The following is a 21339-nucleotide window of genomic DNA, read 5'->3' as shown; positions in this document are numbered from 1 at the left end:
CACATGCAAACAACAGTTTTTAAAACAACTATTGGTTTTCAAGATAAATTATGTGAAACAAAGGGTAAAATTAAGATATCTTGTACATATATATACAGTACGCATACAAATATACACTTTTTTATAATACAAAATCATAAATATTAGGCGTGCACAACTCGCTTCAGTACTGACACGTCAAAATACTATTCTGGATGCTGTTGGTGTATTCCAGTCAATTACTGAGTTATGCAGGCTTATGCTAGATAATCTGCTTATGCAGATCTTTCTTTGACATATAAACTATAATATATTAATATGTGTATGCATGAGTGTGTACGCATATACATGTGTATAATTTAAGTACTAGACAATGAAAACTATTTCAAATTACTTATCTTTGAAACATGTAAAAATCGCTGAAGGTAATCCTATTTTTATTTTAATAAAGATACTGCCATTATATACACACATTATATGATCTCTTGTAATTTTGTGAAAGCACATATGTACACACACACACACACATACAGAATGTCCGACAATTACTTAAAAATCTCTCGTAGCCAAGTAGAAGGAGTAAAACTGAGTCGAAAAGTTCTGAACCAGTTTTTTCTATTACATGTAATAAAGGAGTAATTATTGAATAAATCAAGCCGAACTTGATTTTTTCTTTCTTTCTTTCTTTCGACTCAGTTTTACTCCTACGAGAGATTTTAAAGTAATTGTCGGATACCCTGTATATATATATACATATGTATATAACAGAGGAGTGCACCATATGTGCGGCGTGATGGGAAGTATTTTTCCTCTGACGGCCAATGATGAAAGATCGCAGCAACGAGAACATCGAAGCGGTAGGAACACGCACACAAGTCAAGGACGACGATTCTTGCTTGTGTGCGTGCCCCCACCGCTCGATGCTTTCGTTGCTACGGGCTCGATCTTTCATCACTGCTGGCTTGGCTTGGCTACATCCATTGTAGGCAGCCTTTTACAGCATGCTGAAGCGGTGGAAGGGATGCGCATAACAGCAGCGAGTTCATGCGGTTAGACCTCGCTGCTGTTGTGCGCATCCCCTCCACCGCTTTAGCATGCTGTGAGAGTGAGAGAGCCAAAACTGTGAACACTGCTTGGAGCTTGGGTTTGGGGTCGACACTCTACTAGCAATATAGAAGTATTACATACATGAGTCTTGCTGAGTTTCTCGAACATTCGTCATCGATTTGGCATTGAATATTGCTCTTATTCCATAGTATTTGAGTGTTTTCGAAAAAGTTCTTCGGTTTACTTCATAATGGTAAGTTGGATTTGATTTTTGTGTATAATATTTCATGTCGTAATTAAATTAAATGATTATTTCGCTCGAACCGGTCTCTTAAAATGTACAACTGAGTTGTACGTAATCATTGGAATAAAAATAATGAATAATTGCATGACAATTGTAATTGCCAGGTTAAGCGAGTTGACGTAAGATCTACTTTTTTGATATTTCTCAATTAATATAACCCCACTTAACAATTACATGTTATAGAATAATAGATAAAAGTTTACTATTTATCTATCTCCAATTTCGATTATGTTCATTCTATTAGTTTTTGTTTAAAATGAAAGAACTTAATTAATAAGAACAAGAGATCACTTTATCTCGAAAAGTGAGTAATTAAGCTTTACATGTGTTGTTTTTTCAGGTTAGGAAGTTATCATGTCGACAAAATGTATTGATCTGCGCATGCGTTGTAGTTTATTCACGCTAGATTTATTAAGTTTTAACTTTGTAGCATGATAGACATTGAAAGTAAAATTTTATAAACATACAATTTTACTTTGATTTTTTATCTTCTATGCAAAGTCAAAAATTCTTGTGGAATTGTACTTTTATAAAACTTGTGATTTTTTTGTTAAAATTTTTTACTGGATTCGTTTCTTGAAGGTTTCTTTGAATCCAGTACGGATTTTGAAGAATGAAGCTGGAGAAGAGAAAGCTGAAATTGCAAGGCTAAGTTTATTTGTTGGAGTTATAGCCATTGGAGATCTGGTAAAATCTACTCTTGGTCCTAAAGGAATGGACAAAATTCTCATAGCACAAGGCAGATCTGCAGGACAAGTACAAGTGACTAATGATGGTGCTACAATTCTAAAAAGTATTGGAGTAGATAATCCTGCTGCTAAAATTTTGGTAGACATGTCACGTGTCCAGGATGATGAAGTAGGAGATGGCACTACTTCTGTTACAGTTCTGGGTACATATAATATCAATATTTGTTTAAATTTTTTTATAAGTATTTAATCTTCAAAATAATTTTTTTATCTTTGTTTTGTCTTTGTAGCATCTGAATTGTTACGAGAAGCTGAGAAATTGATAGAAAACCAAAAGATTCATCCACAAACTATAATTAGTGGTTGGAGAAGTGCTGCAAATGTAGCTGTAGAAGCTCTGGCAAATGTAGCTACGGACAACTCCGCAGATCCCGAACGTTTTCGAGAAGACTTATTAAATATCGCAAGGACAACATTGAGCTCAAAGATCTTGTCTCAACATAAGGAACACTTTAGTAAACTCGCAGTTGATGCAGTGTTGCGTCTTAAAGGTTCTGGAAATTTGTCTGCAATACAAGTCATAAAAAAACGCGGTGCAACACTCGCTGATTCATTTTTGGATGAAGGTTTCTTGTTAGATAAGAAGCCCGGTGTTCATCAACCACAAAAAGTTACCAATGCGCGCATTCTCATTGCCAATACAACTATGGATACAGACAAAATTAAGGTATATGTTATTTATGCTATATTATATAATATATGTATTTCGTCTAACTCTATACTGTAACGTGTAAAGATTTACACGTAAACACGTATATATATGTGTATACGCAAAAAACATCCAGCTAAATAGCTCTGATTGACCGTATTTACATACACTTATTGTTTAAAAACTTCAGAGCCTTAAAAATTCTATTAATTGTTAACTCTATATTGTTGTTTATAGGTTTTTGGCTCTAGAGTTCGCGTTGATTCGATGGCAAAAATAGCAGAGTTAGAAGCCGCAGAAAAAGAAAAAATGAAAGTATGGAAAAAATACTCATTCTCAAAATTCACATGTTTATATCTATAAATGTAAAAGTAAATTAATTTTTTGGACTTTCAGAATAAAGTTGACAAGATCTTAAAGCATGGATGCAACGTTTTTATTAATAGGCAACTAATTTACAATTATCCCGAGCAACTATTTGCTGACGCTGGTGTAATGGCTATTGAACATGCAGACTTCGATGGTATTGAGAGATTAGCACTTGTTACTGGCGGTGAAATAATAAGTACTTTCGATAATCCGGAGTTAGTCAAACTCGGAAGATGTGACCTTATCGAGCAGGTAAATTTACAATAATTTTTGCAGTTTTGATATATATGTACAAATTACTTGATTATTAAATCTCAGATAAAATATAAAACAGATTTTTTTTTATATAAATTGTTTTATATTTCTATATAGGTCATGATAGGAGAAGATACACTTTTGAGATTTTCTGGAGTTCCACTAGGTGAAGCTTGCACTGTTGTTATACGCGGCGCAACCCAACAGATTATTGACGAAGCTGAGAGATCGCTACATGACGCTCTCTGCGTCTTAGCCGCTACAGTGCGCGAGTCAAAAATAGTTTACGGTGGTGGATGCAGCGAAATGCTCATGGCTTGCGCCGTTATGCGAGCGGCTGCAGCTACACCGGGCAAAGAAGCGGTTGCAATGGAAGCTTTTGCCCGAGCATTACAGCAATTGCCAACTGTCATTGCCGATAACGCCGGCTATGATTCGGCGCAATTAATTAGCGAACTGAGAGCCGCACATAATTCTAATGCTCACACCATGGGATTAGGCAAGAATTTCTATCTATTTTATATTATTATTATATACACTGAGTTCAATGAGAGAATCAATCTGCTCATAAATAAAGAAAAACGGGCAAAGTAGAGATAGCGTTGCGCGCGGGACATCCGCTGGCAGCCAGCCAATTACTGTAGAGTGAGAGGCTTTTTGGTAGAGGATGCGCGAAATCGACGAGTTTTTGTTTAGTTTGATTCTTTTCTCTTATTGAATTCAGTGTGCGTGTGTGTTTAGTTTCATATAAAAAGTTACATTTATAAAGTACATTTTTTGGGGACTTTACAGACATGGAACTGGGCAAAATCGGTTGCATGAAGCGATTGGGAATCACCGAATCTTGGGTAGTAAAGAGACAAGTTCTTGTAAGTGCAGCCGAAGCAGCAGAAATGATATTACGTGTAGATGATATTTTGCGTGCTGCTCCTAGGAAACGCGTACAAGATAGAGGACGTTGTTAATGTGTTTTTTCTTTTCTTTTTTTTTTTTTTTAATAAAAAGCTTTATCTCTACTTTGCAATTTCTTACAAATCTTTTATATACAACATATAAACGACTCTTCTTCAAATTAGAGTTAATTATTAAATTAAAAGTAAGAAAATATTTCAATATTTTGTTTTTTTGACAATGCTGTAATCGATGAAAGATTGATGTACTAATTGTCATACATAAAAAGCAAAATATACTGTAGTCATGTTGTGTCATGTTTTTATCTATTTATATTTCTTCTTCTTCCTATTTTTTATACAAAGCGTTAATGTAAACTAAATAGTATGTTTTAATATCGCTTTCTGTCTTGTAAAAATTTTAAATCCTAATGAACAAAAATATATGTAATACAATTAAAAAATATTAAAAAATATATGTAATACAATTATTCATATCATGTATATAAATTATATACATATACAGGGTGTCCGACAATTGATGTACAATCTCTTATAGACAAGTAGGAGTAAAACTGAGTCGAAAAATCCTATACCATTTTGCGAGATTCGCAATAATTACCGAGATCTTAATAAAAATCCGTGAATATAAGTATGCATCGGGCTGTCTTAGAACGGCGTCTAATTGAGCGGAAATCTATAGCGAAACGGAATGCACAGAACCAGCGCGACCAATTATAACCATTTTATTTTCTTTTTTTTGCTTTTTCTATTTCCTTAGACTGCGTTTGGGGAACACGTTATCAGCGCTGTTGCGTCATTCTATCTTCGTTTTTACATCTAATGAATAATGAAGATAGAATGATGCAACAGCGCTGATGGCGCGCTCCCCAAAAGGTGACTTTTGTATATTTTTTTTGTCTTCACTTAGGAAGAAAAACAACGTTACCAAGATACGTACTCTCCGAAACCGTTTCATTTTTATTTAAATCAGTTTTTTATATCATCCTTTTCTCAATAACTTTTGAGAAAATTGGCTAAATGAAACATATCCTTTACATATACAATACATACACATGTATTGTAGATCATTAAAATCCTCGAAACATACTATTGCATTAGAAATAAAAAAATATAGCACACCATTTAAAAAATTGAAAGTGAAATCTCCGAAGAGCATCTACTCACAGAAAAATGATTATTAATATATTACGGCCTTTTGATACCACACAATTTTTGATATTACACTATTTTCATATCTCTAAGAATAACAGAGATATTCCGGATGAACAAAGTTATTGTTTCACTCTATATATCTACACACACATCTAAAAAAAAACATACCAGAAGCGTGCGCAGGAGAAACATTAAAAAAAAGAAAAGATTCAATTAGTAGACGTATAATTATTTATGATTTTAATGATACAAATTACAATTAATACGCGAATCGTAATTTAGTATCATAGCCAAGTTTATCTAGGTTTGGAGTACAAGCAAAATTGATCATTGGAGGAGGACCACACATCAATACGATAGTATCTGATGATGGTGGAAACATGTGTTTTTTTATCATATCAGCGCTGATATATCCCGTGCTATAAGGCCATTTCTCATTACTCGTATCTAGTGTATACCAAAGTTTTAATTTATTCGGATGCTCCTTGGCAATTTCATCCAATTCATCTCTAAGCAAAATGTCTTTTTCCGTCTGATTGGCAAACAATAAAGAAGTCTCAGTTTCGTCTGTAGGATCTTTTATTATCGCGCGAATTAACTGCAACATCGGAGTGATACCCGTGCCACCAGCAAGCATAACAATCTAAAACACATATATGAACTATTATTTTATATGTGATAAAGAGTTATTTTTCTTTTATATAACATTAATAAGAACAAGAGTTATAATATGCAACAATCATCTTATTTAATAAACAGATGTGCTTACCTTTGTAACATTATACTCCACAGGTGGTTCTTTCCTAAGAAGTTTTATTAAGATCTTACCATTTCCTTTATAAATCAATCTACCAGAGGGGCCTCTGAAATCAATGGTATCTCCTATTTTCATGTTTTCCAAATATTGAGACATTTTTCCACCTTCGGGGAATTTTGGATGTACATTTTTAAAATATACCTAAACATTAGTTGTAATTAAAATATATTTGTCTTATTGTATATTATATTATATATCACTTTCACAATGTAATTAATACACTTTATTTACTTTTATGACAAGATCTACATAGCCATGATCGTCATCACTTGAAACAGGTGTGTATGAACGTATTACAACTTCTTCTCCAATTTTTACTGTTAAATGTACATGCTGACCAATAGGTAGACCAAGAACATGGTTTGGCGTTGGTAATCCAAACCTAAATCTTCTTGTATCATGACTTATTATATCTTTTTGAATTAAAGGCAGGCTATATTTAACTACTGGATTGGCCAAGAGTACTGGAGAAGTTTTCTTTTTCTCACTCCAAGATTTAAATATTTTATATGCTATTCCTACTACAATTATTGTTCCTGCTGCAGCCAAAACCGGCACTACCTATAAAAATATTGAAGTAGTTTATATACTTATACACGTACATTTTTATACCTCAGTTAGTTAATATTTTTAGATTTTATAAACCTTTCTCATAACTTATATTAATATTAATACCATGATTATTAATAACAGTTAATGTGTTGAAATAATTGTGATATAAATCCTATTTCTTTTTTTTTTTAAATTAATACAAACATATATATGTATGTATATACATACTAACATAATGCATATGTAATACATACATAATGACAATATATGTAAACTATAAAAGATATATTAAACCATGTATACAATTACTCTTTTTTATATTTATTAATACATTTTGCATAAATCAAAAGTAAAATATTTACATTTTTATAGCTTAATTTAATCATGTTAACATTTTTTTACAAACTTGACTACGACTACGACTAAAATCCACAGTGCAAAAAAATTTTGAACTGCATAGAAGTTTTAGTTTAATTTTAAGTTTACTAAAATTATTTTAGATGCAAAATGCAAAGTTTTCATAGCTTTTGAAATGTAATTTCATACATAGACTTGACTTTTTAGTGACTATTGGGTTCCAATAATCTATTTATATGTCAGTTAACTGGGCAGAGCATTTTATATATAACCTGATGCATCAAGTATATTACACATTATAATTAACCAAAAAAGACAACACTCTAGAGCAAAGAACAAATGAATCATTGTATCATTCATGATAACTCGCATGACTGCACGACACTCATGAAATCGCTTCATTAAAACGAGACTTACTAATGATCGTGTATTTGGCATCGCGTTCAGCAGCGTTCGACAGCACACGTGGATCCAAGTGACCCAGGTTAGAAGAAAGAGAAAGAATGAGTGAAAGAGATAAAAAAGAGGAGAGAAAGGTTAAGGATCAAGAACTGTACGTTGTGCGACGTTGCGACAAATGTGATACGTTACGATCGCAGCGATATTGTAAAATCAGAATCTATTCTGTCTGATCGAGAGGAAGGCAAAAACATAGACTATGTACTTTACTATAGTTATTATAGTTTTCCCAGACTAAAGTGCTCCAGACTTGTCGCAGAGACGCCGGACATTCCGAACATCGCCAATCCGTTAAAATAGACTCGGCTTCTCGTGCGTTTTCGGAATAAGATTATTTAAGCACATGTATTTATAGTCGCATTTTTAATGAGACACTATTATAGAGAAAGTATGTTTGTTTAAACATGTGCGCTTTTTATTGATTAAATGATTTATGTATATTATATCAGCAGATGTTTTTGCAATATATCCGCAAATTGCTACTTATGTGTATATATTTTTATATACATATATATACACACATGTATGTATTAGAAAACGGCAAAAAGTTATAGGAACTTGTTTTATTTGAATATTTTTTTGTATTGTTTTTCTCTTCCGAAAATGTTCGCACATACATACATATACAGGGTGTCACATGTGTACCGGACCAGCTGAATTTCTCGAAACGTTTTAATATTAAAAAAAATGTTTGAGACAAAAGTTGCAGAGTATAAAGTGATGTAATTACTGATGTTAACAGTTTGACCTTGGATAATGTCGTCAAGTTCAGATCAAAGTCACATTGATTTTTTTAAATGGAAGCCTCTATTTTTCATCGCATATTCTTATAGCTGACATCGAGGCGTTTTCGAAAAATTAGTTATAAGCCATTTGTTCGATGAGAACTTGGAAAGTTATGTCCTTGAAAGTACTACCAGCATTAGCGTTATCCAAGGTGTATCACGTGAAGATTGCTCGGATGTGTGTGTGTGTGTGTGTGTGTTAGTAGAGATAAGGACGTAAAAAGGCGCTGCCAAGCAGCTTATAACTTGGCGGATCTATAGCAAGTCTATTGTATATAGTTTTTGTCAATATCAAAAAATATATAAAATGTGTCTATTTTATTAGAATTTAATTGTCGTGTGTTTCATATTATATATAGTTAAATTTGAAAAATTACACAAAAATTTTTTGAACGATTAGAGATATGTAATTACAAATTTGATTTTTATTTGTTATATTCTTCAGAAAGCTCTTATTTATTTTCCAATAAAACAAATATAGAAATCTAATCTTTAAGTTTCGTGTAATGATAAAATGTGATATTTATTTAAAAGTTACATATGTATATAGCATAGTTTTTTTATTTCTGATATATATTATAAAACACTACTTAGGTTTGTTTTTACTAGTAGAAAAATATGTACATACTTGAAAATCTGTTGTCATATTTTGTTACACTTTATAAGTATTCCAACTTCGCAATAGAAATGGTCATATATATAAAAAAAATCTTGATTATGTTCTTTCAAAGGTTAGAGCTGTGTTCGTCACGCGTGTATCACTCCAACTGTAGATGTAAATGATGTAACTGATATATATATATAGCTTTCAATAATTCGCTTTGACGAGAAAAGAAGGAGCTATTATACGTGTATACAATACATAAACATCGAAGACGAAGAGAAAAAGATATGATTACACTGCGACATAAATTATTTCAAAGGCACTTTAAATAGTTGGGATTAATGTTCACTTTTAAGAATAAAACAAAAATAGAAATATATACCTAGAGTACGTGTTAACGGTTGTTTTTCTTTTACTTTTTTTGAATTTCTTTCCTCTTTTGTTACATATTATGATTGTTATTTGATAATTTTACAGCCTACTTATACCAAGACTGATTTCATCGGCTGATAAGCACTGATAAACGATCTGTTGACTGGTTTTTCTGATATATCTAAAAATTATTTTCAAAGAATCATATATTCAGTATAACGTAAGAAAAAATGCAGCACGTTTTTATCACAGTGATATGTAGAAAAAGCTACTGTAATTTAGTAATAAACCGTGACAACCTTCGCAAATGCATTGTAATGCAAATAAAACGCAGTTGCAACTCTACATTATAAAGAATTGTAGTTTCACATCATAGGACTATTATATTAAAGATTTAATTATCATTAAATTGTTGTATTAAAATGTTTTTTATTATTTTATTTTTATAAAAAAAGCATTATGTATATGTATATACTATATATATACATATACATATATACACACATATCTTCTTCTTCTTTGCTTCTATGGCGCACGCCCCTGCACGTGAGGAGCAAAAGCCATATACATACATATCATGTTTTTTCCATAGACTTATATATAATAGAACATTCGTGTAAGAGGAGCTGAAGCTTCGTTAAAAGAGACAGAAATAGTCGTGGAGTAATTCTCTTCTTTTCTAGCAGTGAGTTGATTGGTGGCCGCGGCAGGCCGAGAGCAACGAAGATAGAGTTCGAGAGTCAGTTGAGAGAAAGTGATAGTGAAAGGTGATAGCATAGACTTGTGAGATGATTGGTCCCTTACCATCTTATTGTAAGAGAGAGAGACAACTACTCCAGCACTATCTCTGTCCTTTAATGTTGTTCTCAACTTCGTCATATAAATGTTCCGTCTATTATATAAGTCTATGGTTTTTTCTCGCCAAATAAAATAAAAATTTCTGTACAGTTGTTCCGAGTAATTTGTTTACTCTAAAGTACAGTCTGTAACACAAGAGTGGCGGCTAAACTGCTTTAAGAGAAAACCACTAGGAGGATGTACAACTGTAATATTCGTTAAAGGGAAGGGGAGACTATTACATTTTGTGCTAGAAACGCCAGTATTACTTTTTATTGTGATAAGATACGCGATTCCCAAAATGAGTGCTAAGCATTTCGAGACTGTGTTCTCTTTACTGTGTACTCACAGTAAAGGACCTAAAATGATTTATAAAGCTGCTGCTAAATATAAGTCAGAAGACTTTGTACGGAAATGGGTGATATGAGATTTGTTTTATTTTCCTGCAATGGCTGCATTCATTTACAGTCTATCTTTTTCCTTCTAATATGGAAACAGATATAAAAAACAGATAGACTGTGAACTAATGCAGCCAGTGCAGAAAATAAAACAAACCTAAGATATATATATAAAAAAAAAAAAAAAAAAAAAAAAAAAAAAAAAAAAAAAAAAAAAAAANAAAAACAAAAACAAAAAAAACGAAACAATGTTGACGATTTTCTCAAGAGAGGAAAAACGCGAGAAACGTCGAAAAAAGAAGATAAAGTCATTTTCAAGTTGTTTCAGCAAAAGTCTCTGTTAACATTGCGACAAGGACAAAAGTTATTGGCCAAAAAGGGAGTGAGAACATCTCTTGGCACAGTACAATGTTGAAATCTTTCCTCAAACCTCAGCATCGAAAAGCGACGCTTATTGGCTATGCAAAATTTGAATCATGATTAGAGTAATGTGATATTTACTGAATCGCATTTTTGCACATGAAAATTTGCACTCCTGCCAAATACACATGATCTCTTCCGGGAAAATCACCTTTGCAGCGCACCTTTAAACATCTAGTTAAGGTCCATGTTTGAGGGCTTCACGATTTTGGTACTTTATACTTGTTTACTCACAATTGAAATGCTGAAAAGATGCTCAAGCTCTATCGACGTGCATTGTAGACATTAAAGTCTGCTGAAAAGTGGTTTGGATCGGATAATGAATCGTGGATACTGCAAGAGGACAATGACCCGAAACACCGCAGCCGTTTGTGCACTGTATAGAAAGCCGAAAATAATATTCAGACATTGAATTGGCCTGCGCAGTCGCCTGATGCAAATCCAATTGAAAATGTGCGGTCCATTATTAAGAGAAAGCTTCAAGGAAAGCGTGTGTTCACTTTAAAGCAGTTGTGTCATTATGTACGATTTATTTGGCGATCGTTATCGCAATAATATGCCAAAACAATGTAAGCAAATTCTCGACCAAGATATAATTCTCTTAGTCAGTAATGGAGACTGGACGACTTACTAAGTAAATGCGTAATAGTGCTTTTAGTGCACTTTTTAACTCAATCTATAAATTTCTTAAAAATAATAATTTTTCTTTCAGATATGCAGACGACGCTCTTGTTTCACTGTAAATCAATAAGGGTTTTTTTATTGTTTTTACTTCTTTAAGCAGAAGAAAAATGATTTTGATTGATTCTTTTGTTACACTCTGCAGTAAACAAATCAGTTGAGGCGAATGTATATACATACAAGCTACTGAAGATATGTAATAATAACAATATACGTATGGTTTGAAACTTTTATTGAAACGCAATCTTTATTGTGAACATAATAATCGCTTACAAAAGTATAATATGTAATACCAAAAGGAAATATAGCATGTTTTTTTTGTATATAATAATGTTAAAACGTATCCTGTTATATAACTTTAATGACCGTATCACCGCTTGCAAGCAGATAAAAGAGATTGTACTGAATCGAAAGATCCTTTATCATTTTGCAAGATTCGCAATAATTAACGACTTGCATGCAAAAACAGTCCAGTGTTTCGCGCGCGGCAACTCAATGGAAGAAGTTAATATAATAGCATATAATAAATAAATATATATATAATAAATATATAAATATATATATGTATATATTACATAAAAATAAACGGCTAATAATGAATAAACGCAAAAGACTGGCTCTTACATTTTTTTAAATCAAAATAAATAATTCTAATGTCGAGATGTCAATAATAATTTTTCAAATAAATATTTAAAAAAACATTATATATATATATATATATATATACAGTAGTTCCTCGGTAATGTTCGCAAATTTTCCCTCGGTATTGTTCGCAAAGTCATCCCCATCAATTACTGGAAGTGCTTCGCCGAAGCGTTATGACTCCGCGTTATGTATTTCACTCACACTCAACAGTTCTCGCTTTTGCCTACAATGCGGTCGAGCAATCAGAGATAACAACCGGCAATTCTCGGAACAATACCTCCCTCGATATTCTTCACGTCGCAGGACCGAGCATACAAATATTAGCGAAGAACTACTGTACATAATACATATCACGTTTTTTCTCTCGCCTAATCAAATGAAGAGTTCGGTACAGTTGTTCCAAGTAATTTGTGTTTACTCTAAAATAAAACTAATAAGTTCTTTAAATATATTTAAAAAATCATTATCAACATCTCGACATTAGAATTCTTACATATCGAGAAAAATTCCCCCAAAAAAAGAAAAAAGTAGAAGTTTTATTTCGTTACAAATAATAACACACTATAGTTTCTATTTTTTCTTTTTTTACATTCTAATTTTTTAACAAGTAAAGAATACTTAAATATTGTAATAAAACACAATTAAACTTTTTGGATTTGATATTCTTCATATAATTAAAAATTAAATAAATAATAGTCATTATCTTTACGTTAGAAAAAATTATTTATTTTGATTTTAAAAAATGTCAATTTTAGAGAATGATTGTTTATTTATTTATTTTCGGAAAAAATCCGACCAAAAAACCAGAAAAAAATTGAAGTTTATTTATTACAATATTATAATATTTAAATATTCTTTGTATGTTGAAATTAGAAGCTAACACAAAAAAAACCATTAGTGCATTATTTTATTTGCAACAATATTTAACTTTTAATTTTTTTTCTTTTTTGTATTCTTTCCATAAATATATAATCACAAAAAAATCATTATTGACATCTCAATAGTAAAAGTATTTATCTTGATTTAAAAAAACGTAAAAGTGTTTCCATTCTGTCGCGTTTAATTATTGTCAGCAGTTTATTTTTTGTAACATGTATATTATAAACTGTTATATTAATTCCTCCCATTGAATTGCCGCGCGCAATCGTAAACGCGTGAAAAGTTGGACTATTGTTTTGCACACTCATTAACGGATCTTCATTAATAAATTCTTAATTATTGCAAATCTTGCAAAACGGTAAAGGATTTTTTTATTTATATAAAAAAATCCCTCAACTCTTCTACTTATCCACTGTAAGACAGCTATTGGACATTGTATTCGTTATACAAATTATGTAATACGTAAATATAAGCCACCTCTAATTCTATATTCTATATATTTTTTAGAAACAAAACAAATATGTATAATTATATACGTATTAATGTAATTATAGAAAACTCTAACATATATACTGTTACCAGGCAACATGTATCTTTTTGCATATTTATTCTCTATATTCTGTATATACAGTACACTCCCGTCTAATATGGAATTATAAAACGATAATCTGTAAAACGTGATAAAAGTGACAACATCTCGTCTATAAACCCTCGTATGTGAAGTCTTTCACGTATAGTAATTCGGAGTTCACTGTATTTTCGTACGATTATAAATGCAAAAGATAAGAAAAACAGAAAGATTGTTCGATTGCATTAATATTGCATTATATAATTCAATTACTCACTTACAAGAAATTTTCTACGATGGCTAGAAATTTTGCATGCAAAAAAAACCAAGATTTTATATTGAAACATAAAAACAAAAAGAAAAAACTATAAAAGTTATATAGATAAAATTACTAATATACCAATTTCTAAGTTTCAACAAATGTGTAGGCAACTTGAATTTATATTTATATTTGAAGATGAAATTTGTACTACTGACAATGAATAGTATTATTAGTTGAAAGATAAAAATAAAACCTATCTATTCAATTTTGAATATAAATTTCGCAGAAATTTCTGTTTTCTCCGTTTTTATTCTAAAAGAAAAATTATCAAATTGAATTAACTGATTAAAAATCATTTTTATTAACTGATTGAAGATCAGTGCGCTTTTAATGCAATCGATCTATTATAAGTCATTGATGAAGAAAACACTAATTATGATATAGACATTTAATAGCAAGCGATTCATATACGTTAGTATAGTTTTTTAAGAAGAAATAGAGATCTACAGTTTTAAACGAAATACATTGGTAATTCCGTCATTTTCAACTGAATCTTTTTCTGTTCCGCTGCTAAATTATCCAAGCGAATATCAACTCTGCAAAATAAAAAAATTACACGTACATCTGTATGCTTGTCTTCTTAGTGAGAATCTTTTGAGAATCTTCCTAAGTATGTCTCCAAGTTTCAACAAATGTTTAGACACAACTTGAAATTATATTATTTGAAGATAAGATAATTTATTGTTTACCCTTGTATCAATGCTCTTCCACGATATGCTGCTAAATGAGCATAATAAGTCGGCGCAGGATAGCTAACTGCTCTTGTACAGCGTGCATACATATGACAAAGATAATACGTTAATTCTTCGATTTGATTTTCATCAAAATTAGAGTCGTTACATATGCATCTGTATTTAGTAGGTCTTGCTGTACCCTATTTTAATATTAAAACTATTAATATTAACATTTTTATTGTTTATTTGATGATGTACAGTAGCTTCCAAAAAAAATATTGGCACACTCACATTTAATAATAATGCGCATAATGATTTGGGGTTGTATGTCTTATAATGGAATATTGGAAATTTAGCATTTATCAAAGAAATTATGAATGCTCGAATGCATATCAATGTGTCGTGAGATAATTTTCTACAGAGTGCAAGATATTAAAAACTTGTTTTGTATTAAAAACTTCAAGAGAATTAGGTATTTCCTATGTAAAACGCAAGTATGCTAATACTTTTTTGAGTATAAAACTTTCGTTTTTTTAAATGTGCTTCAATTACAATATTGAGAGTTCTTAAAAACTACACTGCTTCCGTATGTCATAAGACATTAATGGACATATTTTATATTAATATATCACTATATAAAAGTATTTAAAAAAATGTGAGTGTGCCAATATTTTTTATATTCACTGTACATATTTATTACTTTTTTTCTTATATTAAAATATAAGTTTACGTAAATAAATATATTTATGTAAACAAGATTTACCTGAATACTTGCGTGCGAGACGAGATAAAAATCAATGTGATTAGGATGAGTAATTCCAGTGTCAACGATTGTACCCGCTTTAACGTTCTTGTTTTTGTCTTCTGAATCTTCATCTCTTGTAGGGAAAAGACGTATATGATGTCTCTTTTGAACAACTAAACAAGTAACTTCTACTTTTATTTTGTGTGCTTGTGCTGCACGTTTAATAGCAGTTAATTCGCTATGCATAACCTGAGCAAGTTGTCCTTCGCTTACTCCATCTCTAAATATTAAAAAGTAAAACAAAAAACAATTGCTATATTATTATAAATTGCATTGTGAATAAAAGATATAAATATTTTATTTGTAAAAATGTATAACAAAAAAATATTGAGAAATTTATATTTTAGTCTTCTTAAAGCTCCTCGAATATTTGAAGTTTGATTTGATTATAGCAAGTCAGTCGTCACGAGAACTAATAGAAAACACGAGCATTGCTTTTACTTTGTGCATTTAAAACTAGAGTCGTTTTATAATGAAAAGTAGAAGATTCCATTTAAGAAATTAATAGTGATCTTTACGTGACATCTAACGCTATTCAAGATTATAATAACATTGCCATGTAATGCGCGCCTTATAAAACCCTACAACTTTTCTATGAAACATTTTTTTCAAAAATAATAAATTTTATAATACAAGGGTATTCTATTGATTTCACGTGCATTTATATAGAAATAATCTTTTATTTTTACACAAAGTGCACGAAACTTTGCATATTTTTCTCTGATGTCATCAATCTAAGATGGCAGGAGAAATATCGAAAAGCCTTAAAAATATTTTTGTATGAGTATATAAAAAATAAAGTTTTTCTCATTTTCATGTACATTTCGAAAATAAGAGTATATTCAATATATATACAATATTAATATTGCAGTTGGTACATACCGATAATAAATAATTCTTTTAGGAAAAGTTCCCATTCTCTTATGATAAATCCTAATTTGCGATCTTATTATATCTTCAAGATCTCTAATTATTTCCGTTTTTGGTTCCTGAAGTCTGAGCTCGATGTTATACTGAAAAGCTTTCTTATCATGACTAGAAGCAACCTAAATTTATATAAAATTTCTCATTAGTAGAGATATAACGTTGATTTCATTACAGAAAGTTCAAGATGTGTTACTAATTATACTTACCGCTGCTATAGAAGGTATATTAACAGAATCAGGAGAAGGATGAGTTACGTCGGCACCAACGAGCATGCAATTAGCATTCTCGAGACATGAAGGCCTAAATTGATTAAAAAAACATTTTGTTTTATTAAATTTTCTAATAAAATAGATGGTTTATTTCAAGTGGTTTTCAGTTTTCTGTTTACATCAATTATATTCATTTATGAATTAGTTATTCATTTTGTAGATAAGTACCATTATTTTTCTTTGAAAACAGAGTCTTGTATGTAAAAAATTTTGAGTTATTTTTAGAATTGACAAAAAGTGAGTGAATGAGTGAGAGAGAGAGAGAGTGTGTGTGTGTGTGTGTATATACATATGTAAAAGCAAAAATACAGTAATTACTTACATTTTGTTAAACGTATGATTAATACCATTTAGTTTCGAATTTATTTTTAAAAGAATGTTTTTTATTGTTGAACCGTTAGCTTTTTTAACAGTCCGAACTTTTATGCATTGTGTCAATACACCTACTCTTAATTCTGTGATTTGTTTTACTCTGCCTGTAATTATAAAAATAATTTAAATTGATTTACATTCAGAATAAAAAAAAGAGTAAACAAAACATTACACTCACCATACGTTTCATCAGTGCGATCTGGTATGACAACCATTATCAGAGCTAAATTTTTTTTTAAGTTACAGAAACGTGTTATATCATCTATTTTGTCATGGTGCATTTGTCCAAATGGCTTTAGTGGATCTCCAATTGTCATACCAACTTCAGGAGCTAAACACATACAACAATTAATAATACAATTATATAATTTATATAGTTCATACAATTTAACAAGATTCACTTTAATCACGATCTAAATTTATATTTGAACGAATTAGCATTATATACAGGGTGTCCAACCTAACTTGAGCATCCTAAATATCTCGCTCATTTTTTATGATAGGAGGATGCCAAAAAGGGTCATTATTCAGTTCGAGGAGACAAATACTGTAATAAACAAGAATTTTTGGATTCGTTTTGACCTTACCTATCATATCACGAGAATAAAACTATGTACTTTCAGATTAAAAAAAAAAAAAAAAAAAAAATGACAATGACCTTGAAATCTTAAAAAATATGACCTTGAAAAAAATTTCCTGTTTATTACAGTATTTGTCTCCTTGAGCTGAATAATGACCCTTTTCGGCATCCTCCTATCATAACAAATAAGCGAGATATTTAGGATGCTCAAGTTAGGTGGAACACACTGTATACAGTGTCTCTAAAATCTGATCCAACCCTTAGATCTCGGAAACGGCTTTAAATATGGAAAAACGTTTTAGACAAAAGTTGTAAGATATTCCGGGAGGACAGATGATAAAAATATAGACTTGACTATATATATGTAGCAATACTTCATAACTCTCTTTACTATTCATTCCTCTTTCGTTTTTGGAATAAAAAGATTAAATAACAATTTTGTTTTATGTTTTAGTAATATCTACACAATTTTAGTAATGTCTAAACCTTTTTATGTTAATATTTTAATTTAGTATATATACTTAACCTGTTCTTTTCAACATATCTACAAAATTGAGAATCTCTACATCTTTTAGCATTATGCTGCCATCTCTGTCTTTACCGATGCACAAATTCAATACAGTCCACGAGCCATTGACTAAATTCTGGGCTTGACAAAATTGTTGTAAATTCCATGCTCCTCTCTTTACTATCGATTTTTGCGACTCATTGTATAATAACACTGGTGGAGATAAGATTCTGGCGTCTACTTCTTTCATATTGGTATCAACGGTTAAGTGAAATTCCTTGTTCATAACATCACTTTTGTTCAACTCAAGTTTTTTGAACTAGTAAAATATAATACAATGACATATAATACATCTCAAGTACTATATTAAAAAAATATATTTAAAAAATAGTTTCTTTTTTTTCTATAGAATAATTAACGATATACATCATTAACGCAAAATTTATACTTTACCGTAGTTTGGATGCTTTTTTGACGCATCGGCGCACTTGTCGCTGCTTGTTTTATCATTTGAGTAGTTTGTGTTTCGTTCAACTTTCTGTGAATGATCTGACCAGGCGCAATCTTACATAACTGTAAATAATTAAATGAACGTATAATTGAGCATTATTTACTACTTATTTGTAGCAAACTATATGTATGTTTACTAGTAAAGAAAACTATTTGCGATTTAATATAAAAATATTTAGTTGCTAATATAGCAGAAAGAATATATTATTTGCAAGAAACATTTTATTTTACTAATTAACATATATTAATAATGTGTGTAGAAAAAGTATAGATATCATGTAATATGTAACATAAATCACATATTTTCACAGACTTAATCCACCTAGTAGGTATTTTTAGAAGTCAGTCCACGCGCGAAGAGATAATATGTAATTCAAAATAGTATGTACTTTTACGCATATTAACGATAAACTATTTGTTAATTAAAGTATTAATTACTTTTTCTTTGTATAATACTTATAATATCTGAAATATTTTAGAAAAAGTATTTTCGATTAATTGTGCAGCAAAAAGTTGTGTCATTTTATTATTTTATTTATTTTTTTGTTAAGTGCAATAAAAAGTAGAGGAAAATTTCAAGTAATATATATCTCACAATGCTAAAAAAATCGATATTTAAGAGTAACACGTTAAGCGCGATGTCAGTTCCTGGGGATTGACAGTGAACTTTTCGTTAGGGCAGCATCGGTCCGTGGAACCAACAGTATGAAGGTTCAAATAAATAAAAATGTTGTAATTTTAATGAAGTTTATTAAACCAAAAAAACTATTCTCGTCGAGTGGTCGCCTCCGCGTCGCCTGAACGAAAAGCAAAATCGGCTCCGAACTTAACGTGTTAAAAATAGAAAACTTTTTGCTTTTTTAAGTACTAATAAATATAGAATAGGTTACGTACGTACCTCAGCAGGTAAAAATATCTGACTATCTTTCTTGTTGCCTACCGAAAGACATGGTAGATCGGGATAATGCAAGCGACACCTTTTAACTTGTCTGAAATAGTCTTCTATCGTTATCTCTGATCCATTAAAGTCGAACTTATGATGGGTAGCTGCTGGACCTAATCCATTTACGCGATATGTCCGTTTTGCAGTGTTTGGTAAAGTGTAAACCACTTTTAAATTTGTCAAGAATTTTGAAACGTTTTCCAAACATCTTTCTAATCTAGTTGGATTTCTCTCATATAATATCTTGTCCATTAAGTTCACAACATTTTGGCATGTGGGGAATGCTTTGTTAGCAACTAGAAAAAAGAACAAGAGAAAGATTACATAAAAGAAATAAATTCGTAACGTTCTTACCTTGTTTTTTTATTTTACTTTTTAATTTTTTCATATTTTATTTTATAAGTACATAGATTAATACGTTAGATAGATTTAAAAGCTACTGAGTAGCTATTGAATAAGATTGATGTACAAATAAAAAACTTTAAATAACTTTAGTTCATTACAGTTGAGGGATAGCCGCGCCAAATTTTTTTTTTTTTTTTTTTTCATTAAATATTTTTTATTTTGAAAACATTTGCATATGAATTTTGGACTTTTCACGCAAAGCAAGGTCCATTTCACACCATCGAATTATATTTTAGAAGCTAAATCCATAAAAGTACGGTTCCACATAAATTTCTATATAAGTTTGCGATTTGTTACGCAACAAAGTCCATCTTACACCGATGAATGCTTTATTATTATTATTGTGTAACTACTATGTACGATTTCTCATTTGGCGCTATTGTTTTATTATATATCAATTTTTTTTTTAACAGAATTTGTAAAAAGCAATTTTGTAGAGATATGCGTCATAATTGTAATAATGCACAACAATACTGTTTTTAATACTATTTTTTGGTTGTGTTTGAATTTTGAATTTAAATAAAATAAAAACAAAATAATAAAATAAAGAGAAGACACAGTATTTGTGCGCGTGTATTTGACGCCGATTTTTTAAACCTTTTTTAGAAAGTTCTATTGTTATTAAAAAAATTAATAATGGATCAATAAAAAAATCTACTATTTCATTTTGCAATAGCAAATAATTGAGTGATGCAATGATGATGATACTTACCGTCCACATTCAAATGAGCTTTCCATCCAAGTACCGCAGATTGGAATGCGCCGACCTTTAGACTCAAGCCATCACCTAGACTAAATAATGATTCTTCTTTATCATTCCAGAACATCGATCTTCCAACCTGGCAATATAGTAAAAATCTATAGTAATTATAAAATATATACACATATATGAACATATTGTATTTTATTATATGTATATATAAAAATTACATAATCGTACAGATTAAAAGTCAAAGATATTGTGTGTAAGATAGAAAGTAGCAAAAAAGAAGCAGTAAATTGAATGAGAGAAATTGAGAACTTGACAGAAAGGGAGAAAAGCGAGGAGAATAATATGAATGGAAGTGTAAATGTGGTAAGTTAATTTAAAAAAATCTTTTTAAGCCTAAAGACCAAAGCATCAATAAAGATATATACAGGGTGTTTCAGAACTATGGGATCAAACTTCTAGGGGTTATTCAGTGCAACAGTAGAAAACATTTGAGTATAGGGACCCATGTCCGGAAAAGTGT

The 21339-nt window shown here is 30.5% G+C and overlaps 3 protein-coding genes and 1 long non-coding RNA gene across 9 annotated transcripts in view; 2 read left to right on the top strand and 2 right to left on the bottom strand.

The window, feature by feature from the left end:
- The first annotated feature begins 1068 nt into the window (after nucleotides 1-1068).
- Nucleotides 1069-4561, top strand: LOC109858133 (T-complex protein 1 subunit beta). Its single transcript, XM_020435107.1, has 7 exons — nucleotides 1069-1279; nucleotides 1913-2222; nucleotides 2310-2746; nucleotides 2966-3043; nucleotides 3125-3349; nucleotides 3470-3851; nucleotides 4145-4561. The coding sequence occupies exons 1-7, from the start codon at nucleotides 1277-1279 to the stop codon at nucleotides 4315-4317; spliced, it is 1608 nt and encodes a 535-aa protein (XP_020290696.1). The 5' UTR covers nucleotides 1069-1276; the 3' UTR covers nucleotides 4318-4561.
- On the bottom strand, nucleotides 4334-9478 carry LOC109858134 (NADH-cytochrome b5 reductase 3). 2 transcript variants are annotated; one of them, XM_020435110.1, is made up of 5 exons: nucleotides 9375-9478; nucleotides 9017-9155; nucleotides 6467-6796; nucleotides 6188-6376; nucleotides 4334-6061 (listed from the first exon to the last, which is right to left on the bottom strand). In XM_020435110.1, the coding sequence occupies exons 2-5, from the start codon at nucleotides 9032-9034 to the stop codon at nucleotides 5678-5680; spliced, it is 921 nt and encodes a 306-aa protein (XP_020290699.1). In that variant the 5' UTR covers nucleotides 9035-9155; nucleotides 9375-9478; the 3' UTR covers nucleotides 4334-5677. The 2 variants fall into 2 exon arrangements, with proteins under 2 accessions (XP_020290699.1, XP_020290698.1); XM_020435109.1 differs by lacking the exons at nucleotides 9017-9155; nucleotides 9375-9478 and adding an exon at nucleotides 7562-8008.
- Nucleotides 9479-10787: 1309 nt separating this feature from the next.
- Nucleotides 10788-11933, top strand: LOC109858135. Of its 2 annotated transcripts, none has more exons than XR_002250578.1 (2): nucleotides 10788-11588; nucleotides 11732-11933. It is a non-coding gene; the product is annotated as an uncharacterized LOC109858135 (long non-coding RNA). The 2 variants fall into 2 exon arrangements; XR_002250577.1 differs by having other exon boundaries at nucleotides 10788-11653.
- Nucleotides 11934-13260: 1327 nt separating this feature from the next.
- Nucleotides 13261-21339, bottom strand: part of LOC109858130 (protein argonaute-4-like) — a 13074-nt gene continuing 4995 nt past the window's right edge. For all 4 annotated transcript variants that reach the window (XM_020435103.1, XM_020435100.1, XM_020435101.1 and 1 more), the window contains exons 9-19: nucleotides 20820-20946; nucleotides 19658-19998; nucleotides 18703-18822; nucleotides 18268-18568; nucleotides 17340-17492; nucleotides 17112-17265; nucleotides 16727-16820; nucleotides 16476-16639; nucleotides 15552-15813; nucleotides 14804-14988; nucleotides 13261-14650 (exon numbers count right to left, since the gene is read on the bottom strand). In XM_020435103.1, the coding sequence (XP_020290692.1) occupies nucleotides 14566-14650; nucleotides 14804-14988; nucleotides 15552-15813; nucleotides 16476-16639; nucleotides 16727-16820; nucleotides 17112-17265; nucleotides 17340-17492; nucleotides 18268-18568; nucleotides 18703-18822; nucleotides 19658-19998; nucleotides 20820-20946 (1986 nt within the window). In that variant the 3' untranslated portion in view covers nucleotides 13261-14565. The remainder of the gene's footprint in view (nucleotides 14651-14803; nucleotides 14989-15551; nucleotides 15814-16475; nucleotides 16640-16726; nucleotides 16821-17111; nucleotides 17266-17339; nucleotides 17493-18267; nucleotides 18569-18702; nucleotides 18823-19657; nucleotides 19999-20819; nucleotides 20947-21339) is intronic.

The sequence above is a fragment of the Pseudomyrmex gracilis genome, unplaced genomic scaffold (genome assembly GCF_002006095.1).
Source record: "Pseudomyrmex gracilis isolate BER0280 unplaced genomic scaffold, ASM200609v1 scaffold_190, whole genome shotgun sequence".
Classification (NCBI taxonomy): Eukaryota; Metazoa; Arthropoda; class Insecta; order Hymenoptera; family Formicidae; genus Pseudomyrmex; species Pseudomyrmex gracilis.
Note: the sequence above shows the minus strand (reverse complement) of the source record. Positions and strands in the feature narration are given on the sequence as shown.